This window comes from Eubalaena glacialis, chromosome X (assembly GCF_028564815.1).
Source record: "Eubalaena glacialis isolate mEubGla1 chromosome X, mEubGla1.1.hap2.+ XY, whole genome shotgun sequence".
Classification (NCBI taxonomy): domain Eukaryota; kingdom Metazoa; phylum Chordata; class Mammalia; order Artiodactyla; family Balaenidae; genus Eubalaena; species Eubalaena glacialis.
The window spans coordinates 123,515,168-123,535,949 of record NC_083736.1 but is presented as its reverse complement, the minus strand read 5'-3'; the positions used below and the strand labels follow the sequence as shown (position 1 = coordinate 123,535,949).

General features: G+C 37.0%; 1 protein-coding gene across 5 annotated transcripts in view; it reads left to right on the top strand.

Moving 5' to 3' along the window:
* Positions 1 to 20,782, top strand: part of ARHGEF6 (Rac/Cdc42 guanine nucleotide exchange factor 6) — a 116,772-nt gene that overhangs the window by 66,139 nt on the left and 29,851 nt on the right. For all 5 annotated transcript variants that reach the window (XM_061177903.1, XM_061177902.1, XM_061177901.1 and 2 more), the window contains one exon: positions 612 to 734. In XM_061177903.1, coding sequence (XP_061033886.1) covers positions 612 to 734 — 123 coding nt within the window. The remainder of the gene's footprint in view (positions 1 to 611; positions 735 to 20,782) is intronic.

Sequence of the window (20,782 nt, the reverse complement as noted above, 5' to 3'; positions counted from 1 at the left end):
GATTACTATTTAGATTGGTAATCTTTGCTTTTCATTTTATATAGAAACATGTAGAAGAGAGTCCAAGGAATATGCCAACATTGTTATAATAGATATCTCTGAATGGTGGAATTCCGAGTAATTTTTTTTCTTTCTTGTGTTTTTTTGATTTTTCTGCAAACTAAAATGGGTGCCATGTAATTCTAAACATCTGGATGTCACCTTGCCTAGCAACACCAGGCCACCAAGACTACATAATACTCCTTTGTGATGTGTCATTTTTGGATTCAGTTAGTTTTGTCTGTACTTGAACTTCATGCAAATTAATCAAGAGTATTTTTAGTGTGCCCGGCTAAATTTGAATATTATAATTTGAATAAGCAACTTAAAAAACCCTAGTAATTCCAAATAAGTATCTCACCCTATATATTGGAGCTATGTTTGGGGGCTAGAGTTTAAAACAGTGGCCAAGAACTTGCATTTCATAGATAAAATGGTTATAATGTAGAAGTTTCTTTTTAACTTTGGCAAAAGAATTCATAAGGTTTGCATGTTGCCAGGTTTAATTGGAATCATCTTCCTTTATCCCGTTTCCTATTTTACATTCTGTGTTTCACCTGTTTTGCTTACAGGTTTCCAGAAAACCAACACAAAGTAGGTGGTTGTCTACTGAACCTCATGCCTCATTTTAAATCTATGTATCTGGCTTACTGTGCAAATCATCCTTCAGCTGTAAATGTACTCACCCAGCACAGGTAAATCATTAACATTTCCCCCAAAAAGCTGTTTTGCAATGATATCCTTTCCCAGGACTACCTCATTTGGCAATCCAAGATCTCCCACTGAACTCTTGATTATCCCCATTCATCATACCAGAAATTGATTCATTGTTATATGGATTTATTGTCCATTCATGCAACAAATAATTTATTGAGCACCTACTATGTGCAAGGTCCTATAGTAGTTGATGGGGATACAGTAGTGAACAAGGAAGAGAAGGTCCCTTCCCTCATGGAGCATAGACTCTTGAGAGAAATAGACATGAAATTAAATGTTGTAAACATGTTGTATTAGAAAAGGGTAATTAAAAGGAAGCTGTGAGACTTTGAACATGGTATCAAAGTGTGGAGTGAAGGAAGGGTCAGGGAAGGCTTTCTTGAAGTAAAATTCTATTTAGAGCCAATGGTTTAGCCTTCCCCATCCCAGTGAATGTTTTATCCAAGTTGCTGCAGAGCTAAGCTGCCTAGGTTCATCTCTTTTTCACTCTCCCTTTGTCTGGTAGAGGAAGTCTCAAGTAGTAATATAGCTAAAAGGCAGGTATCAGCAGGGAAAGGTGGAAGGAAACTAACCCTGAGAACTGGGTGTCAGGTACTCTAAGCAAAGGTCTCTGATGACAATTATACATGAATATAAATTGTTTCAGATTCATGGGGAACAGCAGCACAGTATCTCCTTTAAGAGTCCTTGCAAGGGACCCAGATAAGCTCACATCTCTCCTACCCTTCCTTACCCTCTGACGACTCACCCTTGACACATTCACTACATTCATCTGGGCCAGAATTCTGTAGGATAGGCTTGAAGACACAGTTTGGACTTTGAAGCCATGTGCTAGGAATCCAAGTGGGACAATAGGAAGAACAACACACAGAGGCTCTTATGACTGAACTCGGAGACTAGATTCAGAACCGACATGATTCTGGAAGCTGCTCAAGACTGAAAAGATTATTCTTCTCTTAATTTGACTTGTACTCCCAGACCCAGGCTGGAACAGTAGGTGACAACAACCCTCAGAAGTGACGGAAACTTTGGCTTTGTCCTGGTTCATTAGGAGCTTGATTGGCTTTATAGAGCTGTTATGTAAGGGCATTTTGAAGGTAGAATTCAGTAGGTCCTACTTGAAGGTGAATTTTACTTCCCTGATGAAAGTTGTGAACTCTTGTGGAATAGCAAATATGGAAGTTGGAGTTTAAAGAAAGAGAAGCCATGACTCTGGATTATTTAGGCAAGTGGCTCAACTGCTTAGAGCTAATAATAACACTGACAATGTGCCAGGCACATGATGTAAAAGCCTATGAGGGAGTTACTATTATTACCATCTCTGCTTTACAGATAAGACATTAGAAGGTTAAGTAATCTGCCCAAGTACTCATAGCTGTTAAGTGATTGAGCCAGAATTAGAATCCAGGTCTGTCAGACTTCTAAAAAAATGTTTTTATTAAGACGTATTTCACCTACAAAGTGAATAATCTAAATGCAAACTTAACGAATTATCATAAAATGAGCACCCACGTACCCACCACCCAGCTTAAGAAATAAAATTTTACCGTTTCTTTTTTAATATAATAACTTTATTGAGATATAATTCACATACCATACAATTCACCCATTTAAAGTGTACAGTTAAATTATTTTTAGTATATTCAGAGTTGTGCAACCATCACCACGATCAATTTTAGAAGGTTTTCATCATTCTCCAAACAAACCTATACTCATTAGCTGTCACTCCCCATTGCCAGCCCAAGGCAACCACTAAAATACTTTATGTCTCTATGGATTTGCTTATTCTGAACATTTCATTTAAGTGGAATCACACAACATATGGCCTTTTGTGTCTGGCTTCTTTCACTCAGCATAATGTTTTCAAGGTTCATCCATGTTGTTGCACTTAACAGTACATTGTTTTTTTAAATTGCCATACATACAGTGAAAAATATTTCATTGTATGGATACCGCATATTGTTCTTCCATTCACCAGTTTGTGGACATATGGATTGTGAATGGTGCTACTATGAAGATTCATGTACAAGTCGTTGTGTAGACCTATGTTTTCATTTCTCTTGGGTAGATACGTAGGAGTGAAATTGCTGGGTCATACGGTAACTCTATGTTTCACTTTTAGAGGAACTGTGAGACTGTTTTCCAAAGTGGCTGCACCAATTTATATTCCTACTAGCAGTTTATGACGGTTTCACTTTCTCCACATCCTCACCAACATTTGTTATCATCAGTCTTTTTGATTATAGCCATTCTAGAGGGTATGAAGTGACGATATCTCATTTTGATATTGATTTGCATTTCCCTAATGACTAATGATGTTGAGCATCTTTCATGGGCTTTATTGGCAATTGGTGTACCTTCATTTGGGGAAACGTCTATTCAGATCCTTCGCCTATTGTTAAATTGGGTTACTTGATTCATTACTGAGATATGATTCACATACCATAAATCCACCATTTTAAAGTGTAGAACTCAGTGGTTGCTAATATATTAGGTTGTGCAACCATCACCACTATTTAGGTCTAGAACATTTTCATCACCCCACAAAGAAACCCCTTACCCAGTAGCAGTCACTCTCCATTCCTCTAAGGGCTAATGATGTTGAACATTTTTTCCCTCAAACCCTTTGTCCGTTTTTTTAGGTGGGTTATTCATCTTCTCATTGTTGAGTGGCAACATTTCTTTATATATTCTTCTTTATATACTCTTATCAGACGTGTGATTTGCAAAAAACTTCATTTTCTGGGTTTGCTTGGTATCTTTTGAAGCACAAAAGTTTTAATTTTAAGTTTAATTTTGATGACATCCAATGTATCTATTTTATCTATTTTGCTTATATTTTTGGTGTTATATCTAAAAAATTGTTGCCTAATCTAGGTTGTGAAGACTTATGCCTATCTAAGAATTTAATATTGTTAACTCAAGTTTAGCTCTTTAATCCTTCTTGAGTTAATTTTTACATATGATATGCGGTAGGGGTCCAACTTCATTCTTTTGCATGTGTATATCCAATTGTCCCAGCACCATTTGTTGATTTCTATTCTTATCAATTTGTTACATTGTGTTTTATGTCACAGAATTGATAATGTTCAGTTCAACTACATCGTTACTAATTTTCGACCTGCTGGATTTCTTGATTACTGATAGACGGATGGATCACAATACTGGATCTATCTATTTCCCTTTGCAGTTCTATCACTTTTTAAAAATATTTATTTGTTTGTTTATTTTGGCTGTGCCACGTCTTAGTTGTGGCATCATTGTTTGTTTGTGAGTTGTTTTTCTTTTGTCTGCGTTGGGTCTTCATTGCTACGCGTGGGCTTTCTCTAGTTGAGGCGAGCAGGGGCTACTCTTTGTTGCAATGCGCGGGCTTCTCATTGCGGTGGCTTCTCTTGTTGCGGAGCCCGGGCTCTAGGCCTGCGGGCTTCAGTAGCTGCAGCACGTGGGCTCAGTAGTTGTGGCTCGCGGGCTCTAGAGCGCAGGCTCAGTGGTTGTGGCGCACGAGCTTAGTTGCTCCGCGGCATGTGGGATCTTCCCGGACCAGGGCTTGAACCCATGTCCCGTGCATTGGCAGGCGGATTCGTTTTTGTTTTTTTTTTACATCTTTATTGGAGTATAATTGCTTTACACTGGTGTGTTAGTTTCTGCTGTATAACAAAGTGAATCAGCTCTACGTATATGTATATCCCCATACCCCTCCCTCTTGCGTCTCCCTCCCACACTCCCTATCCCACCCCTCTAGGTGGTCACCAAGCACCGAGCTGATCTCCCTGTGATATGTGGCTGCTTCCCACTAGCTATCTATTTTACATTTGGTACTGTATATATGTCAATGCAACTCTCTCACTTCGTCCCAGCTTACCCTTTCCCCTCCCCGTGTCCTCAAGACCATTCTCTACATCTGCGTCTTTATTCCTGTCCTGCCCCTAGGTTCTTCAGAACCATTTTTTTTTTATTCCATATATATGTGTTAGCATACAGTATTTGTTTTTCTCTTTCTGACTTACTTCACTCTGTATGACAGACTCTAGGTCCATCCACCTCACTACAAATAACTCAATTTCGTTTCTTCTTATGGCTGAGTAATATTCCATTGTATATAGGTGCCACATCTTCTTTATCCATTCATCTGTTGATGGACACTTAGGTTGCTTCCATGTCCTGGTTATTGTAAATAGTGCTGCAATGAACATTGTGATACATGACTTTTTTTGAATTACGGTTTTCTCAGGATATATGCCCAGGAGTGGGATTGCTGGGTCATATGGTAGTTCTATTTTTAGTTTTTTAAGGAACCTCCACACTGTTCTCCATAGTGGCTGTATCAATTTACATTCCCACCAACAGTGCAAGAGTGTTCCCTTTTCTCCACACCCTCTCCAGCATTTATTGTTTGTAGATTTTTTGATGATGGCCATTCTGACTGGTGTGAGGTGATACCTCATTGTACTTTTTTTTTTTTTTTTTTTTTACGTATTTATTTATTTATTTATTTTTGGCTGTGTTGGGTCTTCGTTTCTGTGCAAGGGCTTTCTCTAGTTGCGGCAAGTGGGGGCCTCTCTTCATCGCGGTGCGCGGGCCTCTCACTATCGCGGCCTCTCTTGTTGCGGAGCACAGGCTCCAGACGCGCAGGCTCAGTAGTTGTGGCTCACGGGCCCAGTTGCTCCGCAGCATGTGGGATCTTCCCAGACCAGGGCTCGAACCCGTGTCCCCTGCATTGGCAGGCGGATTCTCAACCACTGCGCCACCAGGGAAGCCCCCCTCATTGTACTTTTGATTTGCATTTCTCTTATGATTAATTATGTTGAGCTTCCTTTCTTGTGTTTGCCGGCAATCTGTATATGTTCTTTGGAGAAATGTCTATTTAGGTCTTCTGCCCATTTTTGGATTCGGTTGTTTGTTTTTTTGATATTAAGCTGCATGAGGTGCTTGTATATTTTGGAGATTAATCCTTTGTCAGTTGCTTCATTTGCAAATATTTTCTCCCATTCTGAGGGTTGTCTTTTCGTCTTGTTTATGGTTTCCTTCTCTGTGCAAAAGCTTTAAAATTTCATTAGGTCCCATTTGTTTACTTTTGTTTTTATTTCCATTTCTCTAGGAGGTGGGTCAAAAAGGATTGTGCTGGGATTTATGTCAAAGAGTGTTCTTCCTCTTTTTTCCACTAAGAGTTTGATAGTGTCTGGCCTTACATTTAGGTCTTTAATCCATTTTGAGTTTATTTTTGGGTATGGTGTTAGGAAGTGTTCTAATTTCATTCTTTTACATGTAGCTGTCCAGTTTTCCCAGCACCACTTATTGAAGAGGCTGTCTTTTCTCCATTGTATATTCTTGCCTCCTGTGTCATAGATTAGGTGACCATAGGTGTGTGGGTTTATCTCTGGGCTTTCTATCCTGTTCCATTGATCTGTATTTCTGTTTTTGTGCCAGTACCATACTGTCTTGATTATTGTAGCTTTGTAGTATAGTCTGAAGTCAGGGAGCCTAATTCCTCCAGCTCCGTTTTTCTTTCTCAAGATCGCTTTGGCTATTTGGGGTATTTTGTGTTTCCATACAGATTGTGCAAGTTTTTGTTCTAGTTCTGTGAAAAATGCCATTGGTAGTTTGATAGGGATTGCATTGACTCTGTAGATTGCTTTGGGTAGTATAGTCATTTTCACAATGTTGATTCTTCCAGTCAAAGAACATGATATATCTCTCCATCTGTTTGGATCATCTCTAATTTCTCTCATCCGTGTCTTATAGTTTTCTGCATACAGGTCTTTTTTCTCCTTAGGTAGGTTTATTCCTAGGTATTTTATTCTTTTTGTTGCAATGGTAAATGGGAGTGTTTCCTTAATTTCGCCTTCGGATTTTTCATCATTAGTGTATAGGAATGCAAGAGATTTCTGTGCATTAATTTTGCATCCTGCTACTTTACCAAATTCATTGATTAGCTCTAGTAGTTTCCTGGTAGCATCTTTAGGATTCTCTATGTATGTTATCATGTCATCTGCAAACAAGGACAGGTTTACTTCTTCTTTTCCGATTTGGATTCCTTTTATTTCTTTTTCTTGTCTGTTTGCTGTGGGTAAAACTTCCAAAACTATGTTGAATAATAGTGCTGAGAGTGGGCAACCTTGTCTTGTTCCTGATCTTAGTGGAAATGATTTCAGTTTTTCACCATTGAGAACGATGTTGGCTGTGCATTTGTCATATATGGCCTTTATTATGTTGAGGTAAGTTCCCTGTATGCCTACTTTCTGGAGAGTTTTTATCATAAATGGGTGTTGAATTTTGTCAAAAGCTTTTTCTGCATCTATTGAGATGATCATATAGTTTTCATCCTTCAATTTGTTAATATGGTGTATCACATTGATTGATACGTGTATATTGAAGAATCCTTGTATTCCTGGGATAAACCCCACTTGATCATGGTGTATGATCTTTTTAATGTGCTGTTGGATTCTGTTTGCTAGTATTTTGTTGAGGATTTTCGCATCTGTGTTCATCAGTGATATTGGCCTGTAGTTTTCTTTTTTTGTGACATCTTTGTCTGGTTTTGGTATCAGGGTGATGGTGGCCTTGTAGAATGAGTTTGGGAGTGTTCCTCCCTCTGCTGTATTTTGGAAGAGTTTGAGAAGGATAGGTGTTAGCTCTTCTCTAAATGTTTGATAGAATTCGCCTGTGAAGTCATCTGGTCCTGGGCTCTTGGTTGTTGGAAGATTTTTAATCACAGTTTCAATTTCAGCTTGTGATTGTTCTGTTCATATTTTCTATTTCTTCCTGGTTCAGTCTCAGAAGGTTGTGCTTTTCTAAGAATCTGTCCATTTCCGCCAGGTTGTCCATTTCATTGGCATATAGTTGCTTGTGTAATCTCTCATGATCCTTTGTATGTCTGCAGTGTCAGTTTTTACTTCTCCTTTTTCATTTCTAATTCTGTTGATTTGAGTCTTCTCCCTTTTTTTCTTGATGAGTCTAGCTAATGGTTTATCAATTTTGTTTATCTTCTCAAAGAACCAGCTTTTAGTTTTAATGATATTTGCTATTGTTTCCTTCATTTCTTTTTCATTTATTTCTGATCTGATCTTTATGATTTCTTTCCTTCTGCTAACTTTGGGGGTTTTTTGTTCTTCTTTCTCTAATCGCTTTAGGGTGTAAGGTTAGGTTGTTTATTTGAGTTTTTTCTTGTTTCTTGAGGTAGGATTGTATTGCTATAAACTTCCCTCTTAGAACTGCTTTTGCTGCATCCCATAGGTTTTGGGTCGTTGTGTTTTCATTGTCATTTGTTTCTAGGTATTTTTTGATTTCCTCTTTGATTTCTTCAGTGATCTCTTGGTTATTTAGTAGTGTATTGTTCAGCCTCCATGTATTTGTATTTTTTACAGTTTTTTTCCTGTAATTGATATCTAGTCTCATAGTGTTGTGATCAGAAAAGATACTTGATATGATTTCAGTTTTCTTAAATTTACCAAGGCTTGATTTGTGACCCAAGATATGATGTATCCTGGAGAATGTACCATGAGCACTTGAGAAGAAAGTGTATTCTGTTGTTTTTGGATGGAATGTCCTATAAATATCAATTAAGTCCATCTTGTTTAATGTATCATTTAAAGCTTGTGTTTCCTTATTTATTTTCATTTTGGATGATCTGTCCATTGGTGAAAGTGAGGTGTTAACGTCACCTACTATGATTGTGTTACTGTCGATTTCCCCTTTTATGTCTGTTAGCATTTGCCTTTTGTACTGAGGTGCTCCTGTGTTAGGTGAATAAATATTTACAATTGTTATATCTTCCTCTTGGATTGATCCCTTGATCATTGTGTAGTGTCCTTCTTTGTCTCTTGTAATAGTCTTTATTTTAAAGTCCATTTTGTCTGATATGAGAATTGCTACTCCAGCTTTCTTTTGATTTCCATTTGCATGGAATATCTTTTTCCATCTCCTCACTTTCAGTCTGTATGTGTCCCTACATGTGAAGAGGGTCTCTTGTAGACAGCATGTGTATGGGTCTTGTTTTTGTATCCATTCAGCCAGTCTATGTCTTTTGGTTGGAGCATTTAAACCATTTACATTTTAGGTAGTTATCGATATGTATGTTCCTATTACCATTTTCTTAATTGTTTTGGATTTGTTGTTGTAGGTCTTTTCCTTTTCTTGTGTTCCCTGCCTAGAGAAGTTCCTTTAGCATTTGTTGTAAAGCTGGTTTGGTGGTGCTCAATTCTCTTAGCTTTTGCTTGTCTGTAAAGGTTTTAATTTCTTCGTCGAATCTGAATGAGATCCTTGCTGGGTAGAGTAATCTTGCTTGTAGGTTTTTCCCTTTCATCACTTTAAATATGTCCTGCTACTGCCTTCTGGCTTGTAGAGTTTCTGCTGAAAGATCAGCTGTTAACCTTATGGGGATTCCCTTCTATGTTATTTGTTGCTTTTCCCTTGCTGCTTTTAATATTTTTCCTTTGTATTTATTTTTTGATAGCTTGATTAATATGTGTCTTGTCTTGTTTCTCCTTGGATTTATCCTGTATGGGACTCTCTGTGCTTCCTGGACTTGATTGATTATTTCCTTTCCCATGTTAGGGAAGTTTTCTACTGTAATCTCTTCCAATATTTTCTGAGACCCTTTCTTTTTCTCTTCATCTTCTGTGACCCCTATAATTCGATTGTTGGTATGTTTAATGTTGTCCCAGAGGTCTCTGAGACTGTCCTCAATTCTTTTCATTCTCTTTTCTTTGTTCTGCTCTGCGGTAGTTATTTCCACTATTTTATCTTCCAGGTCACTTATCTGCTCTTCTGCCTCATTTATTCTGCTATTGATTTCTTCTAGATAACTTTTAATTTCATTTATTGTGTTGTTCATCATTGTTTGTTTGCTGTTTAGTTCTTCTAGGTCCTTGTTAAACGTTTCTTTTATTTCCTCCATTCTATTTCCAAGATTTTGGAACATCTTTACTATCATTACTCTGAATTCTTTTTCAGGTAGGCTGCCTATTTCCTCTTTATTTGTCTGGTGTGGTGGATTTTTACCTTGCTCCTTCATCTGCTGTGTATTTCTCTGTCTTCTCATTTTGCTTAATTTACTGTGTTTGGCGTCTCCTTTTCGCAGGCTACAGGTTCATAGTTCCCGTTGTTCTTGGTGTCTGCCCCCAGTGGATAAGGTTGGTTCAGGGGCTTGTGTAGGCTTCCTGGTGGAGGGGACTGGTGGGCAGGTGGATTCTTAACCACTGCACCACCAGGGAAGTCCTATCACTTTTTTTTTTTTTTTTGCCTCATGTATTTTGATGTTCTGTTGTTAGGTGCATTCATGTTAAGGATTGCTTTGTCTTGTTGGAGAAATGGCCCTTGTATCTTTATGTAATTCTCTCTCTTTATCCCTGATAGTTTTCCATGTTCTGATGTCAGCTTTTTCTGAAATTAATATAGCTAATCCAGCTATCTTTTGATTGCTGTTAATATTTCATTTTCCATACCTTTGCTTATAATCTGTCTGTGTCTTGTAGACAATATATAATTGAGTCTTGTTTTTTAATCCACTTTGAGAATCTCTGTCTTTTAATTGACATATTTAGACCATTCACATTTAAAGTGATTATTGTTATAGTTGGATTAATATCTAAAATGTTTGTAACCATTTTCTATTCATTTCCCTTGTTCTTTCTTTACTGCCCCCCTTTTACTGCCTTCTGTGGTTTTATTATTATTATTATTATTATTATTATTAAATATTTTGACTGTGACACACGGCATGTGGGATCTTAGTTCCTCAACCAGGGATTGAACCTCTGCCCCCTGCAGTGGAAGCACGGAGTCTTAACCACTGGACTGCTAGGGAAGTCCTGCGTTCTCTGGTTTTAGTTAAACATTTTATATGATTTCATTTTCTCTTCTTCTCTTTCTCTTTTTCTGAAAAAATTTTAGTGATTTCCCTAGAGTTTGTAATATCCATTTACCACTAACCTAACAGCACTTTCACATAACACTTAGCATTTCACAGGTAATGCAGGTACCTTATAACAGAGTATTCTAAATTTTTTCCCCTCATCTCTTATTGTTCTCATTCATTTCATTTATCCATAACATAAAATCACTCAATATACTGTTGCTTTTATTACTTTGAACAGGTATCTATTAGATCTATTAAGAATAAGAAAAAAGATTTTATTTTACCTGCATTTATTATTCTCTGACACTCTTCCTTTTCATGTAGATCCAAGTTTCCTTCTCTCTGAAATACTTCTTTTAACAATATTTGATAGGAGGTCTACTGGTGACAGTTTCCCTCAGTTTTTGTTTGCCTAAGAAAGTTTTATTTTGCCTCCACTTTTTTTCCTTCTATTTTTATTGTGGTAAAACAAACAAACGTATAACATGAGATCTACCCTCCTAACAAATTTTTAAGTGTACAGTACAGTATTGTTAAGTATAAACACAATTTTGTACAGCAGATCTCTAGAAATTTTTCGTCTTCCATAACGGAAACTTATATCCACTGAACAGCAACTCCCCATTTCCCCCTTACCCCAGCCCCTGGAAATCACCATTTTACTTTCTGCTTCTGTGAGTTTGACTACTTCAGATACCTTATATAAATGGAATCATGTAGTATGTTTCCTTCTGTGACTGGCTTATTTCACTTAGCATAATGTCCTCAGAGTTCATTCATGTTTTCACAATGACAGGATTTCCTTCTCTTTAAAGAGGTAAGCATGTGCATACCACATTTCTTTATCCATTCATCCATCACTGGCCATTTATGTTGTTTCACAACTTGGCTATGGGAATGCAAATGTCTCTTCGAGATCTTGATTTCAGTTTATTTGGATAAATAACCAGAAGTTGGATTGCTGGATTAAATGGTAGTTCTATTTTCAGTGTTTTGAGGAACTTCCATACTGTTTCCACTGTGGCTGCACCAATTTACATTCCCACCAACAATGCACAAAGGTTCCAACTTCTTCACATCTTTGCCAACGTTTGTCTTTATTTATTTATTTAATTTTGGATAATGGCCATCCTAATCAGATGTGAGGGGATGTCTCATTGTGTGTGTGTGTGTTTACAGTAACTATTACACTTCTCTACTTAAATGTATACAATCTCATGTAGTAAGGGTCATGTATCTCTTTTCCTCAAATAAATACTAATGTAATATTTAACTGAAGTATAGTTGCTGTACAATATTATATAAGTTACAGGTGTACAATATAGTGATTCACAATTTTTAAAGGTTATACTCCATTTATAGTTATTATAAAATAGCATTGTGGTTTTGATTTGCACTTCCCTGATGATTAGTGTTGTTGAGCATCTTTTCATGTACCATTTGTATGTCTTCTTAGGAAAAATGTCTATTGAAGTCCTTTGCCCACTTCTTTTTTTTTTTTAACATCTTTATTGAAGTATAATTGCTTTACAATTGTGTTAGTTTCTGCTTTATAACAAAGTGAATCAGCTATACATATACATATATCCCCATATCTCTTCCCTCTTACGTCTCCCTGCCTCCCACCCTCCCTATCCCACCCCTCTAGGTGGTCACAAAGCACCAAGCTGATCTCCCTGTGCTATGCGGCTGCTTCCCACTAGCTATCGGTTTTACATTTGGTAGTGTATATATGTCCATGCCACTCTCTCACTTTGTCCCAGCTTACCCTTCCCCTCCCCATGTCCTCAAGTCCATTCTCTAGTAGGTCTGCGTCTTTATTCCCTCCCTGCCCCTAGGTTCTTCATGACCATTTTTTTCTTTTTTTAGATTCCATATATATGTGTTAGCATATGGTATTTGTTTTTCTCTTTCTGACTTACTTCACTCTGTATGACAGTCTCTAGGTCTATCCACCTCCCTACAAATAACTCAATTTTGTTTCTCTTTATGGCTGAGTAATATTCCATTGTATATATGTGCCACATCTTCTTTATCCATTCATCTGTCATTGGACACTTAGGTTGCTTCCATGTCCTGGCTATTGTAAATAGAGCTGCAATGAACATTGTGGTACATGACTCTTTCTGAATTATGGTTTTCTCAGGGTATATGCCCAGTAGTGGGATTGCTGGGTCGTATGGTAGTTCTATTTTTAGTTTTTTAAGGAACCTCCATACTGTTCTCCATAGTGGCTGTATCAATTTACATTCCCACCAACAGTGCAAGAGGGTTCCCTTTTCTCCACACCCTCTCCAGCATTTATTTTTAGAGCTTTTTTTTTTTTTAAACTTTGGGTTTATTTATTTATTTATTTATGGCTGTGTTTGGTCTTCGTTTCTGTGTGAGGGCTTTCTCTAGTTGCGGCAAGTGGGGGCCGTTCTTCATCGCGGTGTGCGGGCCTTTCATTATCGCGGCCTTGTTGCGGAGCACAGGCTCCAGACGCGCAGGCTCAGTAATTGTGGCTCACGGGCCTAGTTGCTCCGCGGCATGTGGGATCTTCCCAGACCAGGGCTCGAACCCGTGTCCCCTGCATTGGCAGGCAGACTCTCAACCACTGCGCCACCAGGGAAGCCCTCCAGCATTTATTGTTTGTAGATTTTTTGATGATGGCCATTCTGACTGGTGTGAGGTGATATCTCATTGTAGTTTTGATTTGCATTTCTCTAATGATTAATGATGTTGAGCATTCTTTCATGTGTTTGTTGCTTTGGCCACTTCTAAGTTAGGTTATTAGTATCTTTACTATTGAGTTGTAGGAGTTCCTTATTTTTTTTGGAGATTAGACCCTTATCAAATATATGATTTGTAAATATTTTTTCCTTTTCCATAGGTTGCCTTTTCACTCTGCTGATTGTTTCCTTTGCTGTGAAAAATCCTTTTAGTTTGATGTAGTTCCACTTGCCTATTTTTCGTTTTGTTAACTGTGCTCTTGGTATCATATGCAAGAAATCATTGCCAAGACCAATGTTTTGAAGCATTTCTCCTGTTTACTTCCAGGAATTTTAGAGCTTCGGGTTTTATGTTTAAGTCTTGAATCCATTTTGAGTTGATTTTTGTGTGTAGTGTGAGGTAAGGTTCCAGTTTCATTTTTTTTTTTTTTGCATGTGCATATTCAGTTTTCCCAGTACCATTTGTTGAAGACTGTTTTTTTCTCATTATATATTCTTGGCACCCTTGTCAAAGATCAATTAAACATATATACATAGATTTATTTCTAGGCTTTCTAATTTGTTCCATTGATCTATTGTCTCTCTTTGTGCCAACCATACTCTTAATTACTGTAGATTTGTAATATGTTTTGGAATAAGGAAGTGTGAAACCTCCAACTTTGTTATTTGGGGTTCATTTTGGTTCCATATGAATTCTGGGATTGTTTCTTTCTGTTTCTGTAAAAAAAAAATGCCATTGAGGATTTATAGGGATTGCATTGAATCTGTAGATCACTTTTGACGTCTGGACATTTTTAACAGTATAAACTCTTCTGATCTGTGAACATGGGATGTCTTTACACTTGTTTGTTCCTTCTTTAATTTTTTTCATCAATGTTTTGTAATTTTTAGTGTACAGGTCTTCGGTCTCCTTGGTTAAGTTTAGTCCTAAGTATTTTATTCTTTGGATGCTATTATATCAATAAATGAGATTTCTTTCCTTCTTTCTTTCTTTCTTCCTTCCTTCCTTCCTTTCTTCCTTTCTTTCTTTCTTCTTTCTTTCTTAGTTCATTGTTAATGTATAGAAATGCAACTGATTTCTGTATGTTAAGTTTGAATCCTGCAACTTTACTGAATTCGTTTATTAGTTTAACCAGTTTTTTGTGGAGTCTTTAGGGTTTTCTACATATAAAATCATGTCATCTGTGAACAGAGATCATTTTACTTCTTCCTTTCCCATTTGGATGCCTTTTATTTTTCTTTCTTGCCTATCTGGCTAGGACATCCAGTACTGTGTTGAATAGAATTGACCAAAGTGGGCATCTGTGCCTTGTTCCTGATCTTAGAGGAAAAAGCTCTGTTTTTCACCATTGAGTATGATGTTAGCTGTGTGCTTTTCATATATTGCCTTCTTATGTTGAGGCAATTTCCTTCTATTCTTAATTAGTTGAGCATTTTTGTTTTTATCATGAAAGGATGTTGGATTTTTGTCAAATGCTTTTTCTGCATCTATTGAGATGATCATATGATTTTTATCTTTTGTCCTTTGAGTGTGATGTATCACATTGATTGATTTCTGTATGTCAAATCATCCTTGCATCCTAGGTGTATTTCCCACTGGTCATGGTGTATGATGCCTTTAGTGTGCTATTACATTTGGTTTGCTAGTATTTTGTTGAGGACTTTGGCATCTATATTCATCAGGATATTGGCCTATAGTTTTCTTTTCTTGTGGTGTCTTTCTCTGGCTCTTGTATCAGGGTAATGCTGGTCTCATAAAATGAGGTTGAAAGTGTTTCTATCTCTTTAATTATTTTGGAAGAGTTTGAGGAGGATTGGTGTTAATTCATTTTTTTTAAAAAAATTTATTTATTTATTTTTTGGCCATGCCACGGGGCATGTGGGATCTTAGTTCCCCGACCAGGGATCAAACCCACGCCCCCTGCGGTGTAAGCGTGGAGTTTTAACCACTGGACCACCAGGGAAGTCCCCAGTGTTAATTCATTTTTAAATGTTTTATTGAATTCACCAGTGAAGCCATCTGGTCCTGGGCTTTTCTTTGTTGGGAGGTTTTTTTGTTTGTTTGTTTTTTGGTTTTTAAATTAATTAATTTTTTTTTTGGCTGCGTTGGGTCTTCATTGCTTTCTCTAGTTGTGGCAAGCGGAGGCTACTCTTCGTTGTGGTGCATGGGCTTCTCATTGCGGTGGCTTCTCTTGTTGCAGAGCACAGGCTCTAGGCATGCGGGCATCGGTAGTTGTGGCACGTGGGCTCAGTAGTTGCAGCACACAGGCTTAGTTGCTCTGCGGCATGTGGGATCTTCCGGGACCAGGGATCAAACCCATGTCCCCTGCATTGGCAGGCAGATTCTTAACCACTGCACCTCCAGGGAGGTTTTTGATTACTAATTCAATCTTCTTACTCATTATTGGTCTGTTAAAATTTTCTATTTTTTCATGAGTCAGTCTTGGTAGGTTGTATGCTTCCAGGAATTTGTCTATTTCTTCTAGGTTGTTCAGTTTGTTAGTGTATAATTGTTCATAGTATAGACATACCTTGGAGATATTGCAGGTTCGGTTCCAGACCACTGCAATAAAGCTAGTCACATGAATTTTTTTTGTTTCCTAATGCATATAAAAGTTATGTTTACACTATACTATAGTCTATTAAGCGTGCATTAATATTATGTTTAAAAAATGTGTATATCTTAATTAAAAAATAATGCTGTTGGAAAAATGGCACTGATAGATTTGCTTGACACAGGGTTGCCACAAACCTTCAATTTGTAACAACCGTGATATACATGAAGCAAAATAAAGTGAAGTGCAATAAAAAGAGGTATGCCTATAGTCTCGTATGATCCTTTTTATTTCTGTGGCATCAGTTTTAATGTCTCTTATTTCATTTCTGATTTTATTTGAGTCTTTTTTCTTAGCATACTAAAGGTCAATTTCATTTATCTTTTCAGCTCTAATCTTTATTATTTCCTTTCTTCTGCTAACTTTAGACCTAGGTTTTTTGTTCTTTTTCTAATTTCTTGAGGTATAAAGTCAAATTGTTTGAGATCTTTCTTCTTTTTTAATATAGGCCTTTATCACTATAAACTTCCCTCTTTGAAATATTTTGTTGCATTCCATAAGTTTTGATATGTTGTATTTTTATTATAATTTGTCTCAAGATATTTTTTAGTTTCCCTTTTGATTTCTTCTTTGGCCCATTGGTTGTTCAAGAGAGTGTTGTTTAATTTCCATATATTTGTGAATTTTCCAGTTTTATTTCTATTAATTTCTAGTTTCATTCTATTGTGGTCAGAAAGAATACTTGGTACGATTTCAATATTTTTAAAGCTGTTAAGTTTTGTTTTGTGATAAAACATGTAACCTAACCTGGAGAATGGTCTTTGGGCACTCTAAAAGAATGCATATGCTGCTCTGTTGGGTGGAATGATGTTTATATGTCTGCTAGGTCTATTTGATCTATAAGTGTTTTTCAAGTCCTTATCTTCTATCTGGATGTTATATCCATTATTGCTAGTGGGGTATTAAAATTCTCTGCTATTATTGTGTTGCTGTCTATTTCTCCCTTCAGTTCTGTCCATATTTGCTTCGTATATTTGGGTGCTCTGATGTTGGTTGCATATATACATATTTTAATTGTTATATCTTCTCGGTGAGTTGATCCTTTTGCTATGATACTTTTTTGTCCTTCTTTGTCTCTTTTGACAGTTTTTGATATAAAGTCTATTTGTCCAATATAAGTGTGGCCACCCTTGTGCTCCTTTGGTTACCATTTGCATAGCCTGTCTTTTTCTATCACTTCACTTTCAGCCTGAGTGTGTCTTTAAAAATAAAGTGAGACTTTTGTAGACAGCATATATTTGGGTCTTTTTTTTTTTTAAAATCCATTCAGCCATTCTATATCTTTTAATTGAGGAGTTTAATCCATTTAAATTTAAAGTAATTATTGAAAGGGAAGGACTTACTATTGCCATTGTTCATTGTTTTCTGTCTATCTTATAGCTTTTTTGTCTCTTGTCTCTTGCTGTCTTCCTTTGTGTTTTATTGATTTTGTGTGGTAACATGATTTGGTTCATTTCTCATTTTCATTTGTGTATCATCTATAGATATTTTCTTTGTGGTTACCTTAGGGCTTACATAAAGCATTTTATAACAGTCTCTTTTAAGTTGATAAAAACTTAACTTCAGTCACGCACACAACTCTACACTTTTCCTTCCCTTCCACTTTATGTTATTAATGTCACAAGATACATCTTTTTATATTGTGTATCCATTAGCATCTTTTTATAGTTATTTTTATACTTTTATCTCTTAATTTCTATGCCAGAATTAAAGCAATTTATGTACTATGGCTAACAGTATTATAGTATTCTGTATTTGTCTATATATTTAACTTTACCAGTGATCTTTATACTTAAGAATGCTATTGTGTTGCTGTTTAGTGTCCTTTCATTTCAGCTTAAAGGACTCTCTTTAGAATTTCTTGTAAGGCAGGTCTAGTGGTGATATACTCCCCCAGCTTTTGTTTATTTGGGAAAGTCTTTATTTCTCCTTTGTTTATGAAGGATAATTTTGCCAGATATTATATTCTTGGTTGGCAATATTTTTCTTTCAGTACTTTCAATATATCATTCCACTCTCTTCTGACCTGCAAAGATTCTGCTGAGAGACCGGCTAATAGTATGGGTATTCTGTTATATGTGACAAGTCTCTCTCTCTCTCTCTGTCTCTCTCTCTTTTTGAGTTTGACTTTTTATTTAGATTCCACATGTAAGTGATACCATACAGTATTAATTTGTCTCTGTCTGGTTTATTTCACCTAGCGTAATGCCCTCTTTCTTTCTCATGGCTGGTTAATAGTCATATATATATATCTCACAGCTTTTTTATCCATTCATCTGTCCATGGACACTCAGGTTGTTTCCATATCTTGGCCATTGTAAAGAGTGCTGCTATGAATATTGGGGTGCATGTATCTTTTCTAATTAGTGTTTTTGGTTTTTTGGGGTGTTTTTTTTTGATATATACTCAGGAATGGAATTGCTGGGTCATATGGTAGATATATTTTTAATTTTTTGAGGAACGTCCATACAGTTTTCCATAGCGGCGGCACCACTTTACATTCCCACCAACAGTGCAAGAGGGTTCCCTTTTCTCCACACCCTCTCCAGCACCTGTCATCTCTCGTCTTTTTGGTAACAGCCATCCTAACAGGTGTGAGGTGGTATCTCATTGTTGTTTCGATTTGCATTTCCCTGATGATTCGTGATACTGAGTACCTTTTTATGTACCTGTTGGTCATTGGTATGTTTTCTTTGGAAAAATGTCTATTCAGTTCTTCTGCCCATTTTAAAATCAGATTGTTTGGCTTGTTTTTTTGTTTGTTTGTTTGTTTTGCTATTGAGTTGTGTGAGTTCTTTATATGTTTTGAATATAGCCCCTTATCAGATTATGACTTGCAAATATTTTCTCCCATTCCATAGTTTGCCTTTCATTTTATTGATGGATTCCTTTGCTGTGCAGTAGCTTTTTAGTTTGATCTAGTCCCACTTATTTATTTTTTCATTTGTTGCTTGTGAATTTTATGAGTACTAGGGGCTTCAGTTTCTTCTAGTTTCTTTGTTTTTTTCCTCCCTCTGTATCTTTGTGTTTCCTAAGAATTCCTTCATAAATAGAGTCTGTGTCTTGCAGCTCTCTCAGCTGTAATCCACTGTTGTTATATTGGAGCCATGTTGATGTGGTGTAAGGTGTAGTCGAGGGGATGGATTCTATAATATTATGAATAAATTTCACTTATTTAGTGGACCGGTGCCCCTGAGCTTGGATCTGTAGAAGAGTTTCCTAGACTTTTTTTTCCTCCTCTCACATGTGACAGGAAGTTGAGAGAGGGTCAGATAAGGCTCTGGCAACATAGTTTTCCCTTGGAGAGCAAGCCTTTGTTATAGAGAATGTTCTGGGAGCATTTCAAAATGGTTAGTTTTCTCTCCCCCTCCCTGAAACACAAAGGGATTTTTCTGTGATCTTCTCCATGAGAACCTGCTTGGGTTCCTGGATGCAAAACCCACAAAAAGTTTGGTCTCCCCAGGACTGGGTCCCTGGGAGTTTTTAATTGTCAAGCTAGTCCACGCTCAGACTCTTGCAGTTCATCACAATTTCCATTTGAGTGGTCCTACCAGTTACTGGCTCCAGTGGCTTCTCCTCAGGGAAGTTGATCTCAGTTCTAATTCTTTGTGTTTGCCTGTCTTTCTAGATTTGGGGGTGGTGGTTTTCCCTGTGATCTCAATTCTCAGTGGATCTAAGAAAAGTAATTGATTTTCAGTTTGTTCAGTGTTTTTCTTGTTGCGAGGATGGTAATGATAACTTCTAAGCTCTTTGGATGTCAGAGCTGAAACCCAATGTCCTTTTATGGGTTTTTGAATTATTTTATTTTACTTTTTTAACCAATTTGTTTAACTTACATTTAGTAAATGTATAGAGTTGTGCAACCATCACCACAATCCAATTTAAGAACATTTCTGTCACAGAAGATCCCTTATGCCTATTGCAGTCAATCCCTGCTCCCACCCCCATGAATTATTTTTTTAGTGTTTGCTTTGAGGCTTTCCATATATATATCTTAACTTGTCTGAATCTGCTTCATGTTTACAGTAACTTAATTCTAGTGAGATATAAAAATGTTACTCCTAGTATACCTCTATTTCCACTTCCCTTTTTGTGCTACTGTTGTTATACACGTTATGTCTATATGTTATGAACCCAATAATACATTGCCATCGTTATTATTATTATTATTTTAAATTTATTTATTTATTCATTTATTTAATTTTTGGCTGCATTGGGTCTTTGCTGCTGCACGTGGGTTTTCTCTAGTTGCTGAGAGCAGGGGCTACTCTTTGTTGTGGTGCGCGGGCTTCTCATTGAGGTGGCTTCTCTTGCTGCAGAGCACAGGCTCTAGGCGTGCGGGTTTCAGTAGTTGTGGCTCACGGGCTTCAGTAGTTGTGGCTCACGGGCTCTAGAGCGCAGGCTCAGTAGTTGTGGCGCACAGGCTTAGTTGCTCCGCGGCACGTGGGATCTTCCCGGACCAGGGCTCGAACCTGTGTCCCCTGCATTGGCAGGTGGATTCACAACCACTGCACCACCAGGGAAGCCTGCCATCGTTATTATTAATATAATTTTCTATTAATGAAACTGAGGGAAGAAAGGAGAGTGAGGATATATTTATAGCATTTGTTTTATTAACGTTCTTATTTACTGTTTGTGTGAGGTGATACCTCATTGTAGTTTTGATTTGCATTTCTCTAATAATTAGTGATGTTGAGCATCTTTCCATGTGCCTGTTGGCCATCTGTATGTCTTCTTCGGAGAAGTGTCTACTTAGGTCTTCTGCCCATTTTTGGATTGGGTTGTTTGTTTTTTTGATATTGAGTTGTATGAGCTGTTTGTATATTTTGGAAATTAAGCCCTTG